Source organism: Bacillus rossius, assembly GCF_032445375.1.
Source record: "Bacillus rossius redtenbacheri isolate Brsri chromosome 9 unlocalized genomic scaffold, Brsri_v3 Brsri_v3_scf9_1, whole genome shotgun sequence".
NCBI lineage: Eukaryota > Metazoa > Arthropoda > Insecta > Phasmatodea > Bacillidae > Bacillus > Bacillus rossius.
Genome location: NW_026962012.1, coordinates 6013683 through 6029535, shown reverse-complemented (window position 1 = coordinate 6029535; position 15853 = coordinate 6013683). Strand labels below are relative to the sequence as shown.

The following is a 15853-nucleotide window of genomic DNA, read 5'->3' as shown; positions in this document are numbered from 1 at the left end:
CGAGAAACGTATTAATATTAGGATATGTTAAACTGATGGTATGTATCTGATAAAATAGTTTTTTTTTGTTCTTCACCTTGTTAGACGCATGCATACAAGTTACCAGGCTGTTGTGATGTTATTCACACATGTGAGAGAAGAATATTAAACGCATATCTACAGCAGGGTCTTAAAAATATTAATTTAAAAGCGAATAGTTTTTTTGACGTGAATACGTCTTTAATAATGCTTCCATATTGGGAACCAATTTAAAAAACGAACGATAAACAAATCGGGGGATACAGTTTGGTTTGGCAGCTACGTATCTATAATCTCCATCCAAAATTTAATTACACCACTGGATAGCTAAAGGATCAAAGAATTCGTTACGCTAAGTGAGGACTGTGACGCATCGCCGCGGTGGAGGGGGAAGCGCTGCAATCTAGAGGTAATTTTGCTTCGTTTCGAGATTTCCATTTACTATAACTTTTCACTCGGAGAAGCTACGACGTTCGTTTGAGTTTCAAACGTCAGCTCTCATCAAAATCTATCGATTGCATGTATAAAACATTAGTGTAAAATAGTTACAGTGAATATATATGGTGTTAAAATAAAAAAAACACATGATTATAACATACATAAAATAGCGTATTTGATATTTTGTACAGAAAATATTACGTGTTACGTACACGTATTCACGAACAACACACAGCCGTGTCCATGACACAGCCACACACAATTTTTTGTTTGTACAGTGTAGCTTTCAAACCAGTGTACGTCTCTCCTGCCTGCAAGGTCGTCCGAGACATGTAAGACCCGCGCTGATATTCCGTGGCAGGTAGACTTCACTGCTGTTTACAAACACGGTCTGAAACGTGATTATATTGGCTGCTTATCTTCATTCCTCACTGTCGGCATTGCAGAAGACTGGTCACGTCACAGCTGAGCTCCTGGTTATAGTTCGAGGATCCTTCATTGGCAGGCCTAGTCTGTTGCTTAGTAGTAGTGAAACTAATTATAATAATACCGTTAAATTTGCTGTTCTCGAGCTAAAGGGAAAGTTTTCCAATGTCACACGACTTAAAATGACTGGTTAAATTAATTATTTAAATATGTATACGGAAAGGCAAGTGAAAGAGGAAAAATGAAATCTGACTTAAGTGACCGTCTATTATTGGACTGTTGGTCGATACCTGAGCTTGCATGTGCAAAAAAACTGCGGATTCAAAAGTAAAAGGTAAAATAAAACGAGAAAAATAGCGATGACGCTTTTAATAAACACATACAATTGCGGGCACTTCGAAGACGTGTCCAGCGCAAAACAGAAGGAGAAAAAAAGGAAGGAGTAAATTTCCTGTATTTAATATTTTATATATATTTATATTTTCATAGTTTGTGAGGATTAGTTACACATTTTCTCTGACTACAGTATCTTGCTTCTTAATACCTCCCCCCCCCCTTTCGAAATTCCCCTTCACCCAAATCCCCTGGATTCGCCCATGGGGCACATTTAGAATCAATAATTAAACTTATTTCTCAAACAAGCCTAATAGTCATTTGAGCTGAAATGCACTTGTGCTTGTGCTATGTCAAACAAATGTACGCATTACGTGGAAGTATGTTTCAATGACCTGGGTTTATCAGTTTCGTCAAGTCAAGACAAATATTTTGTTGAAGCAAACAAAGCTTTCTCTCAGTGCTTATTTACTTCCCCCCCCCCCCCCCCTCAACCAAGTGGATGCCATCTTAAGGACACCGACACACTTCCGTTATCAGTAGGCCCCTACGTACCTTTCTCTTTCTTATCTGGCCGAGGTCTCGACTTTTTCCGAAGCTGGGACACGTCATGTACGCCGTTTGGGTTCAGTCGCCTTCGCAAATGTATATACTATAACATTTAAACTTGAAAAAAATTGTCTAATAAGTGGCCTATACTAACTGCATGATTTGTTGAAGATGTGGATAATAAACAAGACGGAAAAATTAGCGGGGCTAGTTTAGATTATAAGCTTCAAGCTTAGGCACGTTCAGACTGTATTCTTAATTAGACAGCAAAGTTTTTAATAACCTCCCAGGAAGAGTAGAGACTAAACGCCTCTACAGGGCAGGGCTGTTTTCATATTTATTTTAACGTTATAAATGTTCCCAAAATCTGTATCCTCCGGGACCATGTGTGACGAAACGTTACCAATATCATCAAGGAGGTAGAAGTTATGGAGTTAATGAGTGTAATTGTAGCCATGTTAGAAACTGAAGTCAGAATAGGAACAATCCTCCGCCCCCCCCCCCCCCCGTCTATCCAATCTGGATATTAAAAACACTTTTTATAATAAAGTTTAAAGACAATTTCTTTATGAATAGTAGTTCTAGTATTAGAAGTAACTGTTTGTTTATCCGTTACCGCTTTCCAATGACCAAATGTAGAATTCTGTCTACTTTCATTGACCCCCGGTCAGGCGTGACGAGGTCGAGCCGATGTTATAGCTCAGTGCCTTTGTACTCTAACCAGACAAAGTAAGAATTATTTAGCATCATCAACCAGATATCAAACAGTCCGCAGGCAGAGTATATAATAGTGGACCTCGGCACACAACAGCGAGTCAGCGTGGGGTTACTGATCGTGGTCCGCGAGCCACCCGCAATCGCCCGGCGGAGAACTTCATCACTCGTCAATACGCAACCCCGCCATTACGTTCAGTTACATTACGTCAGGTTACGTTAAGGACATAAGGAATAGCACGCAGGGGACTCAGAGGTGCTGCCTCGAAAGAAGCCGTGCATCACAAGCGAGCGGGACTCGCTCCGGGCGTGTTCGTGACAAGAGGATCGGCAGCGATTGGACCTCCCTGTTGCCCCGAGGCGACTGTGGCGGAGCGAGTGGAACTCGCTGAAAGCGCCCCGAGACGACGGCATCGCGAGCGAGTGGAGACTCGCTGGAGGTAATGCGAGACAGCTGGATCACCCGCCATCACGTGACGCCGCCCGAGTGCCACGAGCTGCTGTCCAGGCGGTTGCGGCCTTCCCTGGAGTGACGTCATCCCGTGCAGCAGTGCAAGAACTGCCAACCGTCAGGCGAGTAGCGACGACGGTCAAGCCGTGACGCATAAGCCTCAGGCGGAGTGTATTTTGCCGTGAGGCCCTTATTAATGACTGCCATGTATCAACTGGTTTTCCGACCATGTATATTCCTTGAATTAAGACAGTAGCATGTAAAATAAACTGAGCATTCATTGTAAACATCCAAAGTTTCGATTTTGATATTGTGTTTCTGGCAAACTAATAAATATAATGTTATGCTCCTTCATTCTGTTTAGATTTCCTTCATGGGACAGTAATGTTTTGATGTTGAAATCTAATGATTGTTATAATTATTAATTGTGGCCTATCCACTAAGAAAAGTAATGTTTCTATGTTATGATAGTGATAGGTACATGTTAATTGCGCCTCTCTATTTGTTGCAAGGAATAAGGCGCGACTCAGGAGCAAGCGTTATCGTCAGAAGCCCTACAGAATTAAATTTTGTTGTATTACTTATTATTTGCCAAATTATAATTACGTCTTTTGAAATGAGTTATGCTGCTTATCACCCCCTTCTGCTCCTCAAGTTCTTGTTGGCCTGTCCACAGTTTACCAACATAGTATCTGCAACTCAACTGCCAACCGGAGTGACTTCAACTTTCAAACAGTCATCCACTCCATAAACTAATACCTCCGGGATACGTCTTTGTTCAGTCGTAATCTTTCAATATAAGCATAGGCGCGCGCAGGATTTCAGTAGTGTGGTGCAACCTCTCCCCTCGTACCCAATAATCTCTAAAATTATAAACAAATTTTACATGCACTGGACGCAAACAATAATTAAACAATAAATTGTACACTTTATAAGTAGGTAATTGAAGTTTAATTTAAAATTTTTACAATGTTGAATTATCGTTACTGCTGTAGTTCACAAACCTGAAACACTACTTATTTCAGTACTACTTTTTTGTACTTGGAGCAGGGCCGTAGCCTCCATTTTGTGAAGAATGAGATCCAGAATAAAGATTACCTACTTTTGTTTGATGAGTAAGTTTTTCTTTGTAGTTGAATTTCAATAGAAAATTGATTGTCAAATTAAAATAACAGGAAATAGTAGACATCGATATTGTTTGATGATCTCTTTAAAACATATAAAAAATAAATAGATGTAAATGTTGTTAAATATGTGAAACACGCATGTCAATTTTGTTGAGCCATGCCTACGGTAACACGAGCTTAAATCAGCATTAAGATAAAGAATACTCGGAGACACAATTCCTGCGGCTTGTGTGCGTGTGAATCATGTGTGGCTACGTTGGGGAGTAAGTACCAACATTATTCTAGTCCACTAGGGAGTACAGTAATCCTTTTAAAATAATATTTCTATGAACGTATGTTGCAAAAAAATTGGTTACTCTGCCTTGGCTTGTTTTTTTTTTTTTTTTAAGTGACGTCTAATAAATCGATAAACGCCGGCTGCACGCACGAAAAAGGATGAATCATTGTCCCGTTACGCTCATTGTACGCTTGCGCCGCATCTATATTCCACTCATTGGCCTATGAATCTACTATTATATTAAATAGGTTAAAGCGGACTTTTTAAAAGTAGCTTTTAAATTTAGTACTTTAACTAAACTATTGTTTTATTAATTAGTTTTTTTGATTATTTTTCCATTTTCCCCATTTTTCCAAAATAAAGAGCAATAAAAAAGAAACATAAAAGAGAATTTAAAAAAAAATTAGAAATTTTAATATCAAGTTGAACCGCCTAACCGACGTGCAAGGGAATATACTATTTAATGGAGCCAATAAAACATTCCAATTAAACAATCACTTTAATTCAAAAAGTTATAGTTAAAATAATCTGTTCGTTAAAGTAATAAACATATTTGAATTAATGAGTGCAAATAAAAGTAAATCTATCAATTAAATTGTAGATTTCATTTCACTCCTCTGTATCCATACCTAATAGTGATAATTCAATAAAAATGATTCAATTTTATTCATAAAAGTATGCAATCATTTCATCAATGTTTTGTTATGACGTTGTCACGTTAAACTATCGTCCGTAAACCGACTTTACAGACAACCAATTTTTCCTTTAACCAGTGACGGCCACTAGTGAAGGCAGTGTGTGTGCCTACCTGCTGGGCGAGCCGCCTGCTGGCGCCTGCGAGGTCGGCCAGCCCGCCGAACAGCAGCGCCTGCTCGTCTTCCTCCAGGCATCGCAGCCTGCTGAGCGCGCCACCGTACAGCTCGCCCGCCGAGCCCAGCGCCTCGTAGTACCGCTGCTCGCCGCACAGCAGCGCCTCCGTCAGCCCGAGGCGCGCGTCACTCTCTGCCGCAAACCACCAGCACCCTCGCCGTTACGTCGTAGCCAGCGGCCCAGCTGAGGGCCTTCTTAAAACACACTTTACCTACTTTAAGTAAGTATAACCTTTGAATATATATATATATATTCAAAGGTATAACTGATTACAATTTAACTGTAGGTTGTGTAGTACTAATAAAGTAGGGTAACATCAAGTTTAATGTGAGGTTTGTCAGGGGTGGATACCCGATGTCATTTTGGGTTTGGGGGGGAGGGAGAGGCCTCCTTGAGCTTCTTTGTCCTGGATCCGCTAATGGTCATAGCTGGCAACAATTTGATGTACAAGTTTTCAAGGATTTGCGGTAAAATGTTAAAATGTTGAAAATTAAGGCTTGTTAGAACGAAGTGGGATAAATTAACGAAATAACTTTTATTGGAATCCAAGCTTAGTATCGGCCTTTTTTTTTTTAAAGGTGAATTAAAATATTGCAAGTGGTCTACTTGTTTACGGGAGCCCCAGTCCCCCTCGGGTCGGTAAGTTAATATAAGGGAATAAGCATGTAGCCCGCTATGTTTATATTAAAATATATAAATAAAAACATCTCAAAAATCAAATTACTTTTTCCATTAAAAAACAACCCACGAAACCGTTTTTTAAAATCAAGTTTTTGATAATAATTATTAATTATATATATTTTTTAACATCATTTAAAATTTTTATATGACAATGTTCAATGTGTATAATTAAAAATCTCACCCCTTATAAATATCATTCAAAGATATCAAAAATTATTCTCACCCCCTCTCACTTCACAACGACCCCCCCCCCCCCCCCCCCCCCCCCCCTTTTTCTATCTTAGGAAAAATTGTCACGTCCTACGTTGTAAAGGTTGTAGTAAATATTGTGGAAGAACAATGTCGTTAACAAAAAAACGGGAGACACGTTACGCAGCGCATTCTAGCGGCAGGGCCCTGTCCTATACGCTGTTAGTGCATTATTTGAGATAGACCATTTTGACCATTTAGAATGTACATTATTTCCCAGTTTTCTGCAGTTTTGGTTATTTATTATGGCTGGAAAAGTTTGTGCAATGTTTGGTTGCAATGTTTGCGATGTCGGTAACTGCTCGAAGTCGTCTACGTGTGGCGGCATTTATATAGCCTATCGGTGTGTCACATAAACTTCTGTAGTATCAAACATTTTCTGGAATAAATTTTATAAACATTAATGATCACACAAATAAACAGTCACACCTTAAAAAATACGTTATAATTTTGCGATTGAAAATATTTCAGTACATTATTTATTGTATCATGTAACGAGATGGGGAGGGGGGGGGGGGGGGGTAAACCGAGGCCTTGAGAAAATATACGTGTTCATGCTTATGTCAAACATGTTTACAAATTATATACAAATTTATTGGCACCACCAAAATTTTATTATCTAATTATTTAGAATGGTAGTGTACGGAAAAATATTTTCTGTACTTTTACAAAAGAGTCCTTTGGAAATCAGTTGCCAAGAAATAGTTTGTAATACTACAAGAAAAATATTGACATTTGATTAAACAATGAAAATGTAATTCTTCCCCCCCCCCCCAACCACCCGGGTCGTTAACAAGCCAACAGATCTCCGCCCCTGCTTATTAATGTGCGCAGTTAATACTAGAAAGCTATAAGATAATGGTTTACAAATTACTTCAAATACAGGGCGTACTAACAACACAAAGCATAAATGTCCGGGAAAGAATCCGAACTCAGTATTACTGCGAGCACTATTTTGTAGTGGTTCAATTGTTTTTATGTAAATGTGCAAATTTACAAATATCTGTATTTTTACATGAATAACTCTGTTCCATTTACAAAAAAAAACTTCCGGCAACCTACAAACGTAGGTAGATTTCGAAGTACCTATTTATTCTGGAAATATTTCGGACACTTCTGGAACATTTTAAGAACTTAATGTACATAAAATATCTGTGTTCTCCAATATTACAAAAAAAAAATTGATTAAATATTTGTTCATTTTTGATGTAGCGAAAATATTAAGTATATTTTTAACTCAGTGTATCCAGCATTAAATATCTTAGAACGAATTCCATATTATATGCAAAATATTGTAATTATTTAATTTTTTGACCTTCCAACACTATTTTTCATCAATTGCACTAATAAACTGGACATATAAAAATTTGCTTTGCACCCAGGTTTAAGTTGGCTTAAAATTAATTCGAATGAATTTGATGCTAATAAATGTTTGAAATTTTTTTCTTAATTTCAACCCCTCTTTTTACAGTAGTAATTCGCTTCATAAAAAATTGTTTCAGCCAAAGTTTCAGATGAAGTTTAGGATCCATACAATGAATTATAACGGATTTGATAGTATATCTATTTTTTTAAAAAAAATTATTATTGTTTTACTTTCAACATTATTCCCCCCCCCCCCCCTTTTTTTTTTTTTTTGCAAAATGGTTGGTTGGGTGAAAAATTTATTTTAACGATACTTTTAGACAATATCTGGAAAGTTAAACAAAAATAAGAATGGATTCGATAGAGTAAATGGTAGTGAGGTTTAATTTATTTTCTTATTCCAACAAGTTTTTTCAAGTTTTTGCAATAATGGTTTGTATTATCAAAAATTGTTTCAGACTAAAGTTTTAGATAAAAATTATAACCTTGACAAACGAATTTAACTGATTTGATAGAGTGCTTACTGAGAGAATTATGAATTTTTTGTCATTCAACACTTGTTTATTCCACTTTTGCAGTAGGCCTAATGGTAGGTCGTACAAAAAAAAATTTCAAACAAAAGCTGCAGATAATAATTCAAGTCTTTACAATAAACTAGAACGATTTTGATAGTGTACATGGTACGGATATTATGAATTTTTTTAATATTCTGCCCTTAATTTTTAACCCCCTGCAGGAATGGCTGATAATATCAAAAATTGTTCCATACAAAGCACCCTTCGAGACCGGGTGGTAAAAAATGAGGGATTAAAAATTTCCGGGGCCCCGATTGAGTTTCGAGATTTTTTTATAATGCTTTGGGTTTACCTTGAAAGGACGAAAAATACAAGTCTATTGTCAATAGGATCGACAGGAAACTTTTCAAGAAATGAGATACTCTCGTTCACAGTTGAATGGGCACGTGCTAAAAGGGCCTCAGTCCAAGCAACCCAGTTTTGAGAGAGAAAAAAAATGAATAAATCTGTCTTTGAACAACCCTTTTAGCGTACGTTAAGAATTTCCCGAGCTGATATTAGCTAACCCGCGCGTTGTGACTCAATCCATTTTTAGCGTAGATAGTTGAAGCTATCCTATAACAGCGATTTTCATGTTTAACTAACTCACTTGGCAATTTTTTTTTGTGAGTGAGGCCAGGGGCGTGGCCGAGGGGGGGGGTTAGGGGTTCAAACCCCCCCCCCCCCCCCCTTAGCACCAAATTTTCAATTAATTTCTTATTCATCACTCAAACGAATTTCATATTAAAATTAATAAAATTTTTACCATTACAATATTTAAATGTAAGTACCGAAAAGTGCTAAAATAGCACTATTTTACACCTTAAAGTCCCAATTCGCCCGGGGGAGGCCCTTGCCAGCACGTGCACGGGGAATACCTGCGCGCGGGTCCGCGGGCCGCCGGCCCTCCTGCACCAGCAGCACCTCGCCCTCCAGCAGGCTGACGTCTGCGCCGGGGAACACGGCGGCCATGGACCCCGCCAGCAGCAGGCGGCACTCCTGCACGCCGAACTCCTCCGCCAGGGGCGCTACGAGCGCGCGCACCGTCTGCGAGGTGCTGGTCGCCAGCTGCGGACACACGCGCCGAGCCCCGGGCCGTCAGTCCCGCTGCTCCAGCTGCGGCGCTCCTGTGCCGAGTACATTTCTGCATAATACCGAGTCTTCGATAACAACATTGCCGCATTATAACTTATGTCTCATTCAACAATAATTTACTATCCTTTTAAAGAAACAAAGATATGGCTTTAGCACGTAACTAAGTTTTATATATTGTTATAACTTTGTATTTGTACTTTACTTAAAATAATTATTATTATTGAATTATATTTTCATTTATTTATCCATGGAACAATGTTATAATCTATACTAATATTATAAAGCTGAAGAGTTTGTCTGTTTGTTTGTTTGTTTGTTTGAACGCTCTAATCTCAGGAACCACTGGTCCGATTTGAAAAATTCTTTCAGTGTTGGATAGTACATTTATCGAGGAAGGCTATAGGTTATATAATATTATCAATAACATTAGGGATCCTTACTAAAAGTCCAATTTAGAATAAAATGCGTATCTTTAGATACAACATGCAGTACACGTACGAAGTGTGTGTTGACAATGCCGCAGGCGCTAGAAGTTTATTTCCTAGTGCCTATTAACATTGTTGCCACGCACTAGATGCCTTATCATTCTTAATTTTCCCATACAAGTAAAAAAAATACCCGTGGGATATTAACAACGAAGCAATCAGTACCCTCATAAGAGTTCAATTAGTATTTAAATACTTTTTATCACTTTAAATCGCAAACCTAAACTATTGTTTTTTTTCCTCTCTCTGTGTTTAATTTGTTTTTTTCTTTTACTAGAATTATTTTTATTATTTTTGATTAATTTTCATTTTTCGGACCATCAATAATTTTCCTCTCCCGTTACAATTCTTACAAGGACTTGTTTATACATATTTTTTGTTTATACATTATATTGAATTTTAATAAATTGATCTTTTTTTAACTTTCATCTTTATAAAACTAATGTCAGGTTTCTTAGGTTACATTTCATATATTTATTTCTCAGTTATTATACATTTTGAAATGTTTAAATTTGTCAGAGTACCGCATGCAATTTGAAGTGACTAGATGCACTCACATACAAGCTTGCTTTCGTGAGTGCTAAATTTCCTGGTTAATCAAGTGAATATTGTTTACAAAGTGTACAAAAAGGGGGAAATATATTTTTATATAAGATAATAGAATTTTCAATAATTGGACTTAATTTTGTTTTATTGTGCTTATTAATGTGCGCAGTTAATACTGGAAAGCTATTCAGTGAGCGTTTTACATACAACTTTAACTATTGGAGGTACTGGGACAACATAAAGCATAAAACATCCGAACCCAGTATTCCTGCGAATATTATTTTATAGCAATACAGTTGTTTTCATGTAGTAAATGTAAAATTTACAAATATCTGTAGTTTCACATGAATAGTTTTGTTCCATTTACAAAAAAAATCATTGCTGTGCACTGCATGTTTTCTGGCTAAAGCCTGAGAAAATAAATTTAGTTTCTGAACCCTTCTTCTACACCTTTACCAAAAAGGGTTTCTAATTTATCACTGCTAATTATAACTTATAGCACAAGGCTGAACAATCCATCTTTCCCCATGTAAATATTGACTAACTTAAGTACACTTCATGGATGTGCAGGTACTAGTTAGTGACTGTTTACATGTTTATTTACCAAAATGTTTAATATTTATTTTAATGTATTATTAGTAGTTATTTAAAAAATTTCAACACAGCCAGACCAGTGATAAGGATAACTAAAGCTTAAAATAAACAAATAAATATTAAATTATGTTTCCTGTAAACTTTATTAATCATTCTATCAACGAAAAAAAACACTAGAGAAGTCCTACTCAATCATTTTTTCCATGGTTTAAAAAATTATACTTTAATTAAAAATCAATTAAAATATAAAATTATGAAACAAATTTCGTAAGAAATACTCAGTATTTTCAGAAGAAAAAAAACATATTTCATAGATGCCAAAATAACCATAGCCACGTGTTGTATAAATTTTGTTGTATATATTTTTTTTTGTAGTATAACAAATTATTTCTTGGAAAACTACTTTCCAAAGGAATCTTTTGTAACAGTACAGAAAAATGTTTTCTGTGTACAAGTAAATGGCACCAGCTGTTGCCAGATTGATTGTACATGGTTCGTTAAATCGATAATAATAAGATTTAATAATTTTTATTTTACTAATTGTTGATTTTTCTAATACTATAAAATAATTACTTTTGACAGTATTATTACAGTTATACGTATATATTTGGAGAGGGAAAATATCAATTCTAAACACCAATTATTATTTCAGAGGAGAAAATATATGCAGCAGTCGGTCACTGTTAATAACAAGACATTTCATTAATCATGTACAATGGTCAAACAGAGCCAAAAATTTTAATATGAAATTATATGAAAATATTAATGATAAAAGTGACTGAAACTACGATGGCGTCTTTCAGTTACTTTTATAAAAAGTAATAATTTAATTTTATCAAACGACGCTCTTGATAGAAAACAACAAGAAAATGTATTTCAAAAATTTGCATTCCAAATTTTCCTTCAATTTTTTTGCACTCAGGGTAAATCTGGTAAAAGAGCATACTGAAACAAAGGTCACAGCTAATAGTAGATATCGTGCTTTTGAAGGAGAAAGTAAATGCCCATTACTAGAGACCTGCAAAATTTGCGGATTCATTTCGTGATATGCTACAATTCAAATAATTATACCTTAGCGCTGCTTCTGCAATTGGTTCACTGTTAATCTGGAGTAATGAGGGCCAATTAGAGTCCCTCACTCATAGAAGTGTCGAATCACAGACACTCGGTCGAGACGACTCACAAGTCAGCAGCCAATGAACAGGTGGCATTTGCCCGAGTGTGTAGAGTGTAGTAGAGTCTATCCTGGAGGTCACTGGATCCGCGAATTTTGCAGGTCTCTACCCATTACAATGCACACTGCAATCTAAGGATGAGACACGCTATAGGTAGTAATAGCATGCAAGGAGCGACACGCAGTAGCATCGCACACACGCGAAATGGCTATCAGTCTTGGCTTCAAGGATGACCGCATGGCAGTTCAACACGAGGCGGACGTAGCGGGGATGGAAGGTTAGGTGGCTACATACCCCCTGAATTTATGAAAAAATATGCGACTCTCGGTGAAGGCTATTTTGTGTGATGGAAGGTGAGCTTTAGCACCTGGAATTGCAAACCACACAGGACGCGATGCATGTTGAGAATGATAATATTAGTGTTCAAAATCCATGTTTTTGGCGTAAGTTTTTTTTTGTAATACAAAAATTTTTTTTAAGCATAACATCTTAGCTCTCGGGATAAGGTATTTGTTAGGAATAATTTAGAGAATGGAACGGAAGTCACATGGAACGGAAATGTGTAACCACGGTGCTGCCATGTTGGGAGGGTGGAGCAAACGAAAGATCACAAAGACAAAGGGAAGCTTTATAGTATTTACTGGTTAATGAATTTTAACAAGATCGGCAGTATTTTAATAAAATTCATTGTCTAAAATCAAGTAGGTACATATCCGGAGGTTTGGTAAAAAAATTTCTATATAGTTCTGAATTTTGATCTGTTAATTAAATGATTCAATAGCAGACGTAGCTGCCCCGGCGGCGGATCCAAACAGCGTGCGGAAACTACGTGTGATTCGCGTCAAGAAATGAAGTTGAAAATACAATAACCTCCATACATTCCCCCTTCGCAATTATTCAGAATTTTTATTTTAACTGGAAGTCACACACCCCAGACCACAGCCGGCGGCGAGAGAGGAGGGTCCAGGCATTCCGCGGTGCGATGCCCCCTGCCACCCCGACGACCTCCGCGAATCATCCTTATCGGCGGAGGGCGAGCCCTGCCCGCCGTCGCGACCGCCGCATTTGAATACAATGGCGTCCCCCGCCACTGCCTGGACCAGCCCAGCACAGCTGCACCGCTGCAGTGTATAGTGCGGGCCAGAAGTCCTGCTAGCTCTCCGCACAGCGATGAGCGACGCGAGGGGCAAGAAGGAGGAAGGGGGGCGCCTAGAACCGTGAAAGTACACTGAGAGAAATAATTGTTTGCCTCAACAAAATATTTGTTTTGTATATGGCGAAATAAATATAATTTGTTCATTCAATCAAATATTTTGTAGTAAGAAAGATTCTGTTTACCCAACAAAAATGTTGTTTTCAACTCAACAGTATATATTTGGTTAGGCGTAAAAAATCATTTTTGTTACTTACCAAGTTTGGTTAAGCTAATAAAGTATTTTGTTACAGCAAGTAAACATTTGTTTGGCCATATATCTATATATATATAAAAATTTAGCTTCCGTATGTATTTGGCCGCAAAACTCGGAAAGTATACGATGGTTTGGATTGAAATTTTTACAGAACATTGCATCTTAACAGAAGAGTGTTTATATGAAATAAAATTTTGGGAAAATCCACCGGAAAAGTCGGAAAAAAAAGTTTCTATAACTAATTATCATGGTCACCCAACTTAGTTGTGACCACGCTCGACGATGCTGTACCATATTGTCGAAGTTCAAGCACATCAGGCTACTCGACCATTGTGCCTTGACGACTATAATTTACACAAATATGTATATATATATATATATATATATATATATATATATATTTCAAGAAAGAATAAAAAACTTTATTTAATTTGAAAGTATATTCTTTCGACTCTATTTATAAAAATACGTTTAAATTAAAAAATATTCAAATTTTTGGAGCACAGTAAAAAAAATGCATTTAACCACGAATATGCGAGTTAAACTTCAGAACGATCCAACAGCAGTCATATTTTCAAGACAATTAATTGAAGTTGGTAACGGCACTGTACCTACAAATCCAGAAACAGGAAAAATCAGCTTATCATCTGATTTATGCAACATCGTAGATTCAAAAGAGGAATTAGTAGACAAGGTATTCCAAAAAATCGAAACAAAATTTAAAAATCATGCATGGTTGAGCGAAAGAGCCATTCTAGCGGCTAAAAATGTTGACGTACACGATATGAACAATAGTATTATAAACAGAATCGAAGGTGAAACAATGACATACAAATCTATTGATTCAGTAGTGCACCAAAATGAAGCAGTGAACTTTCCAACGGAATTTCTCAATTCACTCGATGTTCCAGGATTACCACCACATATTTTGAATTTGAAAATTGGTGTGCCAATTATATTGCTTCGAAATATCTGTCAGCCTAAATTATGTAATGGTACACGATTAGTAGTTAAAAAATTAATAGATAATCTTATTGAAGCAACAATTTTGATTGGACTTCATAAAGGTGAAGACGTATTACTTCCACGAATGCCACTTATTCCGACAGATATGGCGTTCGAGTTCAAACGACTTCAATTTCCAATACGCCTTGCGTTCGCTATGACCATCAATAAAGCACAAGGACAATCTTTGCAAGTGTGCGGTTTGAATTTAGAAAATGAATGCTTCTCTCATGGACAGTTATATGTCGGGTGCTCCAGAGTCGGTAAACCATCTGATCTATATGTTTATGCAAAAAATGGGAAAACAAGGAATGTAGTCCTTCCATTAGCTTTACAATAAAAATATTTAAGCTAAACACATTTTTATTTCTTCTATTACATCCCACAGCCATGCACAGTAAAATATTAAATTAAACAATGAATTAATATTAAACTGTGCCACAGCAAAGCGTGGCCGGGTATAGCTAGTAAACAAATATTTGTTTGATTCAAACAAACCTTTTTCTCTGTGTATGTACATAGATTCTTTAGAGGAAGGCCAATTTGACCCTCAAAGCGATTTTTTTTTTAAATTGATTGTTATCCCTTTCTACTTCATTTCTTAGAAAAAAAAATTTCGCCCATCAATACCGATTTTTGGTTCTAAACATTCCACGCGAGTCTTTAAGTAGAGAAACAATTATAAGATTATTTTTATTCCAACTGTATAACATTATTAGCAGGATATTTTACAATGGCACTGAATTCATTTCTTTACTGCAGCTATGCAGTTGCAGTTTAGATTTAGGTTCGAAATGAAACTATTTACATTTAAGAAGCCTACAGTTCATAGTGAGAGCCACGCCCGAACAGTTCCGAACTTCTCTTAAATTTGCCATCCCCTATTGAGAGAAAAAAACATCATCATATTGCAATAACTAGCTGCCCGACCCGTCTTCGCACGGCTATACTAATGGAAAAAAATTAAGCCACAGTAGTATATAATAGGGGCTCCGGAAACAGGCGCCAGGCAGTGGTGGTGGTGACGGCGTCCGCCATCTTGGATTTGTGGCGTCACGGCAGCAAAAATTCCTCAAAATTCCTCAAAAATTACACAAAATGACTCAAAAATTCCCGTTTTAAGAAAAAATTTCCCGTTTTCGAGGGAAAAATTCCCGTTTCGAGAGAAAAATTCCCGTTTTAGTCCTTAAAAATCCCAGCGGCTAGAAATGTCCTGATAGAGGCTTAAGCATCCTTAACTCAAGCCTCAGTTAAGCCTCTATCAGGATGTGACCTTGACCTTTGACCTTGACCCCGACGGCCATCTTGTATCCACCATCTTGGATGACGTCATTTCGTTTTCTCGAATATTCCGGCATTGTGTTATCCGCCATTTTGAATTATGACGTCACCGTTGCAATTTTCGTTACGTCCGTCATCTTGAAAATCCGCAATTTTTATGTTAGAAAATCGGGAAAATTTTTAAAAATCATTAAAAAAAATTATTTAATCG

At 37.0% G+C, this 15853-nt stretch overlaps 1 protein-coding gene across 1 annotated transcript in view; it reads right to left on the bottom strand.

Moving 5' to 3' along the window:
- Nucleotides 1–15853, bottom strand: part of LOC134542613 (rho GTPase-activating protein 20-like) — a 927095-nt gene that overhangs the window by 722905 nt on the left and 188337 nt on the right. The window contains exons 2-3 of the mRNA XM_063386995.1: nucleotides 8931–9120; nucleotides 5142–5335 (exon numbers count right to left, since the gene is read on the bottom strand). Coding sequence (XP_063243065.1) covers nucleotides 5142–5335; nucleotides 8931–9120 — 384 coding nt within the window. The remainder of the gene's footprint in view (nucleotides 1–5141; nucleotides 5336–8930; nucleotides 9121–15853) is intronic.